Source organism: Aricia agestis, chromosome 2 (assembly GCF_905147365.1).
Source record: "Aricia agestis chromosome 2, ilAriAges1.1, whole genome shotgun sequence".
Classification (NCBI taxonomy): domain Eukaryota; kingdom Metazoa; phylum Arthropoda; class Insecta; order Lepidoptera; family Lycaenidae; genus Aricia; species Aricia agestis.
This window is the reverse complement of record NC_056407.1, coordinates 9,081,482-9,093,013: the sequence shown is the minus strand read 5'-3', so window position 1 is coordinate 9,093,013 and position 11,532 is coordinate 9,081,482. Positions and strand designations below refer to the sequence as shown.

At 33.4% G+C, this 11,532-nt stretch overlaps 1 protein-coding gene across 1 annotated transcript; it reads left to right on the top strand.

Moving 5' to 3' along the window:
• Window positions 1-3,705: 3,705 nt before the first annotated feature.
• LOC121736601 lies at window positions 3,706-10,035 on the top strand. The gene is made up of 4 exons (XM_042127907.1): window positions 3,706-3,723; window positions 4,425-4,580; window positions 7,351-7,491; window positions 9,865-10,035. The coding sequence occupies exons 1-4, from the start codon at window positions 3,706-3,708 to the stop codon at window positions 10,033-10,035; spliced, it is 486 nt and encodes a 161-aa protein (XP_041983841.1).
• The last annotated feature ends 1,497 nt before the right edge of the window (window positions 10,036-11,532 follow it).

Genomic DNA, 11,532 nt, shown 5'->3' with positions numbered 1-11,532 from the left:
TTTCCTTTTCTTTACTTACTCCACGTATTATTAGGATTATATTCTCTTCTCCAACGATACTCCAACGATATCGACGGTTTAGCCGAATATGTATAAAATATGATTATTCTGGGAAAATAATTTTATAAATTATTTTTTGCCATGAATGACGTAGTTAGATACTAATGACTGAATTGGCCGTATTGTATTGACGTTGACAATAATTTTCGTCTATTGTGACAAAACGAGCTTGAGCATAATCAAGTAATTATTATTATTTATATTTATTTTTTTGTATTAAGTATTTACAGTTTGATATAGGCCTCTTGGATATCGTTGCTAAGCTACGGCAACGCCGCGGGTCGGTTGACGGCGGAAACTCGTGACCGCTTTTCTCATATGATTCTCATACAAGTCACTACAATTTTTTGGTAATTGTTTATATTTTTAGCACAATAAAAAGTAATTAGCCAAATTACTATTAAGTTTGGATTTCGGAATATTTCCACAGACTTTTTCCGCGGAAAATCTGTATCGAAAACTATATTTACTTAAATATACACGATCATGAAATATTCTTTCAAATTAATTGAATATGATTTTTACTGTGTATTTATTTATTTGTAAGATCAACTTATTAGTTACCTATCACTTATTAGTTATTACAAATAACAGGTTGTTTACCTTATTAAAAATTATAGGGCTTTATATTAAATTATAGGCAAACTATTCCAAAGCAATCATGTTCATGAGGTCTTCGAAATCCATGATGATGGAGAACGAATCATCCGTGTAAAAGTAATACCACAGTTCACAGACAAGTAGGTAATCGACTGTACGACGTGAAAGTGGAGCTATGTATTAATTGGAAAATGAATTAATAGTTGAATAATGTAAATAAATATATTTTCAGCAACTATTCAACCGTACATGCAAAATAAAAATGGAAAATGAAGATATTGTATTTCATTATCAAAGAAAATTTTAATATGTAATAATATATTATACATATTTACTAGATGACGCCCGCAACTCCGTTGTGCCATAACTCTTTTGTGGCGCGGGTTCGGGAACCGTACATTTTCCGGAGACAAAAAGTATCCTATGTCCAGTGGCGTAACTATAGGGCTGGCAAAATGCCACGGCCCTCCAGCCCAAAAGGGCAACATTTTTTAAGTACATATTGTTTTATTATTTACGTGACGATTTTTACTGATAGAGCCCCATCAATTTGCCACGGGCCCCGGATCTTATAGTTACGCCACTGCCTATGTCCTTTTTCGGGACTCTTAAGGATATATGGAGTTATCCATCCCAAATTTCAGCAAAATCTGTTCAGCAGTTTAGGCGTCAAGAGGTAACAGACAGACACACTTTCGCACTTATAATATTATTAGTAAATTAGTAGCGCAGCCCCCCCAAGCAGGAGACAGGGCGAAAGCCAATCAAATAACACTCGAAATCCGTATGTTTAGTCTAGGTTAGAAAAAATTCAATTTTATAATAAATTAATTCATTTGTTTGTCAAAAGGAAAATTAAAACTCAGCACTAACGACGCGATACCATTTCGTTAAAAGCAGCAGTTCCAGGATAGGTGTGGGGGGGGGTTTGGGGGGGGGCAGATTTAAATAACACCTCCTCTATTTCGGAAGTCGGTTAAAAATGTTAACCATTTGTTAGTCCAAGATATCAGCTAACAGCTTGTAAATTTTTGTCGAAATCGGCTGACAGACATCGGAGTAATCGTTGAACAAAAAAAATCACATGAAAACGAACATAACAGCTCCTCCACTTTGAAAGTCGGTTAAAAATGTAGCCTATGTGTTAATCCAAGATGTCAGCCTCCTTGTAAAATTTTGTCGAAATCGGTCCAGCCGTTTAAGCGTGAAGAAGTAACAAACATACAAACTCACAAACTCACATACTTTCGGCTTTTTAATATTAGTAGGATTTTTTATTATATCGTTTTTAAAATTACAATACATAATGAAACAATGATATTAAAAATAATTTGCACGTGATATTTTAGAAATATTCATGCGAGATTTAGATTTAAGCGTGATCCTGTCTCAGAAACGAATAAAACGTTAATTCACGATTCGAAGATTGGGAATTTTTGCACCCTACAACACAACAGTACCTCGTACCGCCCATAAACCTATAATGGTACCGCCATTTTTTCCTATTTCAGAGCATTTTTTAACGTTTTCAACGTGTTTTCATTAAAACTAGTAAAGCGTATTTTACATATTCTGATCGCACTCTGACACCCACCTGTTGCCTGAATCTGCCACTCGCCGCGCCACTAGAGATATCCAAGAGGCCTATAGTGAAAGCTAAAATAGATGTAGCATTACCACAGTATAGCAATATGACATAGGGACTAATATTGCTATACTGTGGCATTACTATAATACATCTATTTTAGCTTTCACTGTATCAAACACAAATTTAAATAAATTAATGTATAAAATATGGGAATCTAATTTTTCCATGACTATAAATAATAATGTGATCGTTATATTATTATTATGAATTGAATTGAATTATTATGGTAAGATCGCTCTAAAGTGGTTCTAAGTGGAGGTTAACCCAAATATTACTTTGTTTATTACTTCCTCCTTCTATTATATGGAATCAATAAATTGAAAGTACGTAAGAGTTTCTAGGAAATTTTATAATATCATCATCTATAATGTTGAGGTGGAATGTATTCAGCGTTGTTTGTATAAGCCTATGTCTAGTGCAGCTTGGCTGTGTACAATAACCATTACAATAATTCATAACCGGAAGTTGATGAGTGGATTTCAATATGGTAGAAAATATGGATTAGCATTTCTTTAGGTCACCACTTTTGTGAATAATAATAGAAAAAAATTGAAAATCGGTTAACAAACGGCGGAGTAATTCTTGAACATAAATAATCGGTCAGGTGCGAGTCGGACTCGCGCACGAAGGGTTCCGTAGCGTTATATAGCAAAAATGGGCCAAAAAATGATTTTTTTTTGTATGGTCGGTACCAGTCCCAAAAGTTTCAGAGATTCTGAATTCTGATAAAGGAAATATTAAAGAGTAAGAGTTATTTAATACTTTTTAGTTCATATTATTATTGTTTTTACCTTGGAAGTCGGTTTTAATTTTTTGTTAAAAATAATAATTTCACTAATTTTAGTTATCTGCAAGATAAGGCTTTATGCGTAAATAACTAACTACGAATGTTAACTATTCAGATTATGTTACTTTTATGTAAGCGAAATTGTGGTAAATGCTTGCAGTTATCTAAGGCTTAGATAACTGCAAGCATTTACCACAAAGATAAAAGTTTGGAAATGGCAGTATCGCTTAGATTCTAAGCGATACTGCAATTTCCAAACTTTTATCTTTAAAGGTGTCGTCTCTGGGTCCAGGGACACCTTCGTTTGAAATTTCACTTATTTGTAACATATTATGTTTAAGTTACTGGACACAACTTTTTAAAGAGTAAGAGTTATTTAATACTTTTTAGTTCATATTAAGTAAGTATTATTGTTTTTACCTAGGAAGTCGGTTTTAATTTTTTTGTTAAAAGTAATAATTGCGTAATAAGTATGTTTTAGATTATTATTTGCCAACCCTAGTAACAAGCCTAGCAATTAGGCTGTAATCTAATATCCATTTTTGTAGTCATTTTAACATTTATTGGCAGTAATGATAGTTGTTCATAGTCCGTGTCTAGAGTCACCGAAATGATTGCTATAATTTTGGTAACCACTTTTGTGGTAATAATGGTGCCTAATATTAGCGCTGGTATTGCATTGCAAAAAAACGAGAATAATTTCGTAAGTTTTAATATAAATAACTCATTAAATATAAATAGTAATTAAAGAAAACCAAAGCTTATCTATTTTTTTGTATTAAAGTTACAAATTAAAGTAAAAGCACAAATGTTAAAATTTTCCCATCTCTCAGAATAGTCTCTGGGTTATCTTTTTCAAAACAATAATTAAAAATCACTTTCCTTCAATGCTAAAGTTGCATTCAAAGTAAGTATAGTCTAAGATCCCGACCGAAACTCTATTGTAACCACTGATTGGCACCAGAGGGCCCAGACAAGCGGCAAGCGATTATCGTAAACGCCAACGCTAACGCCACAAAATGTATGGGATTTGACATTAGTATTCGCTTCGCTTGCGAATACTAATCATATCTATTAATATAAGTATGATATACTAATAATAGTGTCAAATCCCATACATTTTGTTGGCGTTTACGATATTTCGCTTGCCACTTGTCTACAGGGCCAGCAGTAGAGATATTAAATTCTCCTAATCATAAATATTAGTAAAGATGTGTTTTTTAGCGTGTACTGGATAGTTGCACAGTTCTGCAGACGTATCTCGTACTAGAAAATTTCTAATCCACAAACATCTTCTAAAAGATCAATCATCAAATTTTGTTTATTCAGGGGCCTTATACACTTTCATGGAGGAACTTTGAACTCTGCAAGGGATCGAAAGCGAAAAATTTGACTGAAATAGTGGTCGATATTCAAAACCAAGGCGGCGGCGACTACTATGGTCGCATTAATTTTACTTTCTTTGTTCCTAGTCGAATTGATGAGGTATGTGTATATGTATGTGTAATGACTAATGACTAATGAGCGGTGTACTGTGTACATTATTCCAGTCAAGTGATCGAATCCAGCGCTGGATTTCTCGTGAATAATGTAAACGGACACTTTAATACGATAATGAAATAACAAAAAAAGGATATGGACGAACAGTCCATAGACGGCCCCAATTTTAATAATAAAAAAATAATAATTAATATTTAAGGGGGCCCCCCTTAAATATTAATATTAAGTATTTTGTTACAACAAACGTGATTTTTTGGCCTTTTTGCTCATATCAATAATGGCAACAGGTAGGATCCTGAAATTTTCACAAAGGCCTTAAATATATGTGTACTTTAACAATTAATAATAATATTTAAATAAAATAAAAAATTAAGGGGGGCTCCCAATTTTTGGCCTATTTTTGCTCTATAACGGTACGGAACACTTCATTTTTTTTTTTTTTAATATATTTTATTCATTTCAAAAACTTAAAAACTAATACATTTTAAACCTCACCAAACCAAAGTTTAACGGCGAGATACGCTCATTAACCTTTTTTTATACTATTCTATTGTATACATTGTGCACTTAAACTATAGTGGACTGAGTCAATATGCCAATTACCAAACATCTGCTTTTTAAAATCCATCACAAACAAAAATTCTTGGGCATTGTTTAACATCTGTTACTAAAATAATAGGATACACAAGTTTAGTAAAAAACGTACATGTGGCGAACTTTCTAAATGTTCGAAGTGTGAGAGTCCAACGCTGGATTCAATCACTGGATTGGAATGATGTAAACCCACTATACAGTGTGTAACAAAAATAAGTGATAATACAACTCAACTGCAACTCTGAAAGACGAAAATTTTTTTTATCACTTTTGTATGGGCAAGGGCACGAGCGTCACAAGTTTCCCCATACAAAAGTGAAAAAAATTTTGGTCTTTCAGCGCTGCTACTTTCATAGTGAACTCTCTACAAGGAAGGGTGTAACAAAAATGAGTGATAATACTTTAGGGTGTGTACGTGACACACCCTAAAATATTATCACTCATTTTTGTTACACCCTATATATAATATAAAGCCATACTCAGAGATAATTTATACTTAATGGTTACTTAAAGAGTTAGTTATGAGACGCTTGTGAGTTACTTAGTGAAGATACAAAGGACATCAGACATTCTGGTCTAAAAAAAATGCGCGGCGAGAACTAAGAATATTTCCAATAGCTAGGCCATATTAAGAACTTAAAAAAATATATGGACTACCCTGCAACTGCATTTTCTGAGTAATTATTTAGTTAGGAAAAAAATATTAAAAGCATTACATTTAAAGGAGTCTTACTGGGAAATTACCCCTTAGGCCCTTACCCCGTATAATACCTCCTTCCTAGTACGATGCCATTTCCAGTAAGACCCCTTTAAAATGTTTGCTTTTAATATTTTTTCCTAACCTAACCTAACCTAACCTACTCAGAAAATGCAGTTACAGGGTTACGTCCATATTTATTTTTAACCCCCGACAAAAAAGAGGGGTGTTATAAGTTTGACGTGTCTGTCTGTCTGTGTGTGTATCTGTCCGTGGCATCGTAGCATCCAAACAGATGGACCGATTTTGATCTAGTTTTTTTTGTTTGAAAGCTGACATGATCGAGAGTGTTCTTAACTATAATTCATCATCATCAGCCTGCTCCGTGCTGGACAATCAGGGTTTATCTGGTTCATGAAAGGCCGTTTGCAACTTTGTATTCGTTTTATATTTCATTCTAGTTCGTGGCATTTTTGAATATACAATAGACGTATGCACATATTAATAGTTAACCTGGTGCTGCAGCATCACCTGGTAATCAATAGGATATCCAACTCCTCGCCAACTTAGAGCAGAGGTTTCGTGTTTGGGCTCATTTTAATTGCGACAACCAGTAAGAAGTAGATAGACAGTAAATATTTACATACTGCTGCTGCAGCATCACCTGGATTCTATAGGAACCGAGCTTCGTATGAACCCAAAGTGGAGGTTTCATGTTTGGGCTCATATTAACGGCCTCATCGAAAAGGACATTGATAGATGGTAATCATGAGAATATGATTATGTTGATAGGAATTATTCTGCACTATAGCCAACACAAGTTTAAAAATTATGAAATAAAATTAAATTAAGAAATTAAAAAACCCCCCGCCAAAAAACTTTAAAAAGTAATGAAATAATATTTACTGCCTTTAAGTTCAAATAATTCCTAACTAACCGCTAATGTAGATGTTTGATTTGAGATTTCAGATAACATTATAGTTTAATGATCAGTTCACAGCGAACCGAATGGAGATAATCAGCGACTTGGCGGTTGTAGGTTGTAGTTTACTTGGCGGTCCCCCGACACACCGTGACAACAATTATGGACTAAAATATTACTTTACACAAGTTAGGAATTATTTGAACTTAAAGACAGTAAATATTATTTCATTACTTTTTAAAGTTTTTTGGCGGGGGTTTTTTAAGTTCTTAATATGGTCTAGCTATATTAAATAATCCTAGGTTTTGCCTGGTGTCCTTTTGCTATCAGGATAAACAACTAGATTCATAAAACGTCTCTGAGAATGACTGTAAGTATTATATTCTAATATTATCTAAGTATATTAAGGCGACATATTTTATAAACATAACGAAAGAATTAATCAGGAACAAGTGACTGTCGTTTAATCTTTCTAAGTTAACAATAGTATTAGTAATCAACTAGTTTTCTAATTTAGGACTTTATTATCATTATTATTGCAGATTAAGATTGTAGTGAGTACTATAAAAGACAACGTTAAAAGTGTTCTCTGGGCTTACAATCTGAAAGATCCTTGCCAACATTTTCTGTTTGCGAGTGTTATTGAGAAGAATCTGAATGCGCATAACTGCGCTGTCGAAAAGGTAACTTAATTTTAAAAAAATAATTAAAAATACATTTTTATTTTTAATATTACTACCTACCTCGATCGTGGGAATCGCAGACACAATATATTTACAATTGTTATGCGGCACCCGGGTGCCGCTTGGGGATTGATGTCATAGTAAAAGGAGGGGAAGTAAGTTATCTTCATACAAAGGCACCACGCGCGGCTTGTATGTGTGCGCCATAGTATCAATGCGTCGCCACGTACGGCACACAACAAAATCTCGGCGGTACCAGTGCAGCCTCTAAAACTCGCCGAGATTTTGTTGTGTACAGTACGTGGCGATGCATTGATACTATGGCGCACACATACAAGCCGCGCGCGGTGCCTTTGTAGTTTGTATGAAGATAACTTACTTCCCCTCCTTTTACTATGTTGATGTATTATTCAAAGTTATGTATTAATGACAATAATGTTATAACTACGAAATTAATAGTATTTTTGTATCTTCTTTTAACTTTATTACTAATCTATACTAATATTATAAATGCGAAAGTATCTCTGTCTGTCTGTCTGTCTGTCTCACTTTCACGCTAAAACTACTGAACCGATAGTAATGAAATTTTGTACACAGATAGTCTAAAGCCTGAGAAAGGACATAGGCTACTTTTTAACTAGAAAAAGGGGTTGTAAGGGGATGAAAATGCGTAAATTTGGTCAAATTAACTTAGTTCCAAAAACATTTTTTTTCCTAGAAAGTTTTTTTGTTGTGGTTTTGGTGACATGAGAATGAGACGTCATGCCCTAAGGACGGATGTTTTTGTCCTTCTAGTGCCCCCGATGTGATGCCCTAGGCATTGCTTAATTTAATTAAGAGCGTTTACACCTAATTTCAAGTTTCCATACAAACCTGCGGCGGACTATTTGAATTGTTTTGCGCGCAGCGATTTATAGTAGTTTTAAAATTCCTTGATATTTCTTGATATTTCTCATTCTTTGAATTCAAATTGTATAAAGTTATATACCTAAACGAAATATTTTTTCTGCTAACTATTTGCTTATGGATCTTGTCAATAGGTTATTATTATTTTTTAATTAGATCTGTCGCTGGTTTCGTAAATTAAAAGCTTCGAAACTGATACTAAAACGGAATTTAAGAAAACCTCTATTAAGGTATCGACATTTAATGTACAAATACTCTATAAATCGTATTTTTTTCTCTGCTAACTAATTAGACAGTGAAATTTCCTATTAAAATAAGTTATCAACATTATTATAAAAATAAGTGGTTGATGATTTTTTCAAGTTTGAAAAGTACAGTTTTAAGCCAAATTGAGCGTGAAAGGTGTAAACGCCCAGGGTTAATCCGTCACTGGAAATTACACATTTTTGGTACACGTCTTGTTACTAAATGTTAATTAACGTTATTTAAAAATAAGAAATTCAATGTTAATAAAAAAATATATTTATTTTGATGTGATAATATCACTAAACTTTTAATCACCGACTATCCAGCTCGAATTTTATTCGGCGGTATTCGCTTTTCTGACATTTCACTAGATTTACGGCTTGTTTCACCACTTTCTGATAAAGTGCCGAATAGGCTATTCACAACTTTTTTGACAGATTCTCCATACTTGATCTGTCAAGTTAATTGGTGGATAGCCTATTCGTCACTTATCAGGAAGTGGTGAAACAGGCCATTAGTTCAGTGAATTGACATATCACTAGATATTTTTAGTAAGAAGACGTAATAAACAATTAAAATATTCGGCATCTACCGGGATTTCGTGATATTCCTGATATCCTCATTTCCCTGCGACATAAACATGGATTGCATGCATAATCTTATATATAAAATTCTCGTGTCACAATGTTCGTTCCCGTACTCCTCCGAAACGGCTTGACCGATTCTCATGAAATTTTGTGAGCATATTGAGTAGGTCTGAGAATCGGGTACTGGGTACTTTTTATATTGATAAGTGCATTTGTTGAATAAATAATAGTAAATTATTACAACTCGAGACGACGGCGACCATTGTTTGTGCGACGGGACGGGACGGGACGTTACCGTTATTTTATTGAAGTGACTAAATAAGTATGTTACTTATTTAGTTACTTCAATAAAATAATAATATGCTCGAAATACTTTATATTATATAGCAAAGCAAAGTTAGCCAGGACAGCTAGTAATTTATATAATTTTAGAGGTAGATACGCTAAGAAAAAGCAGAAAATACGTTCTGGGTTATCCGAGTTGCCTGTATGAAATTAACGGGCAATCAAAAGGTTTGATGTATGAAACAGAAAGCGTTATGTTGCAATATATTTTAATAATTAATAAACTAATTATTCCAGTTGTTCACAGATGTACCCGACACATTGTATATTTTCGTTTGAAAATTTTCAGGGAAATTATTTTTTTGAAATAAACTTTTCTGAGCTGACGAAATCGTTCTTGGGTTCGTCTTTCTTCTATGGCGATTATATCATGAAAGCGACCGTTATAACGAAGAAGGGGAACATTGTGTGCATTTCCATAAACATGGCAGTGGAGAAGAAAGGAAAAGAAGCAGCCTAAATATGATCAGTTACTTGAAGAGTGTTTTTATTTTAAGAATTAAAAGTTTTCCAAGATATTTATTGTTTCTGATTTTATATCCACAAATTGGCACGAATAAAACATTATAATTCAACGGTAAAAAGCAATTCTACGGTAATAGTTGATGGTTAAGCACTTAATATAATCTTTAAAATTAAATAAATAAATCGAACGCCTCCGTGGTCTAGTGGTATAGAGCGCGGCTCTTGACTCGGAGGTCGTGGGTTTCGATTCCCGCGTTGGAAACATGTTATTTCTAAGTTTGGTTAGGACAATGCAGGCTGATCACCTGATTGTCTGACAAGTAAGATGATCCATGCGTCGGATGGGCATGTAGAAAGTCGGTCCTGCGCCTGATCTCTCGCCAGTCGTGTCGGTTGTCCGTCCCACTGGGTTATGAGAGTAAAAGAATAGAGAGTGCTCTTGTGTACTGCGCACACACTAGGGCACTAAAATTACTCCTGCATAGCTGGCCTGGTTTCAATGAAACCGGCCACCGTCACCGAAACCGGTGTTGGGAGCTATTATAATCTTTAAAACAAAATATACTTAATGACAATAAAATTTATCATAAAAATGAAAAAAATTTTTATTAAGTATTTATTTCAAAATTATAAAATTACATACCTAATATATAATTATACTAATAAATATGTTATAACATGGAAAATAATATTATTATTGTATCAACTTCCTTATCAAAGTAGGTAAGCTAGTCTAGCAGTTACTATATTAAATAAGAATAGATACTTACTTATAATATTATTCTACTTAAAATAAATAATATTATTGTTATTAAATATCGAATAGTCAATTTTCAAATTATTTTAATACTATTTAACTTATTGCTAACTTAGCTATATAATATGCTGCCAAACATCTGCCAAATATAACTTGGTAAGAAGCCGAGCTTTAACAAAATACTAAGTACTTACACTCCTTGTTTTAACATAACTCTCGAAAAGGAGATTCTATGACAGGTATATATTTTAGTATAACAGTTACTAGTTATGCTCCATCACGACAAATAAAATAAAAATGTAAATATGGAATTCTGCAAACCAGAAACTTAAGGCACAGGTATGTTTTATAAAGCTCTGTTACCTAAGGGGGCGACTAACCCTAAAGTGTCGATTTTATATTTCATTTTTATACTTGAAAATAAGCCCCGAATTGTTTCATTTTCTAAAATTAGATACTACATTATACTTCCGAAAATTCGATCTGAGCAAAAACACGATACCTTAAAATTTTCTCGATAAAAAAAATCACAAAGATGCATCTAATTTTCACGAATTTTTCATTTATTGTCGTAACCGTGCATTGAACTAAGTTAATATTTTAACACATTGTATAAAATTCCATCATTGAGAGGTCGACCTAGCGGATTTTTAAAATGTTGTATATTTAACGAGTTATTGAGAAAAAATTTGGCGATGAATCCGCGTCGTTCTTTTTCACCTGGCATAGGAATCA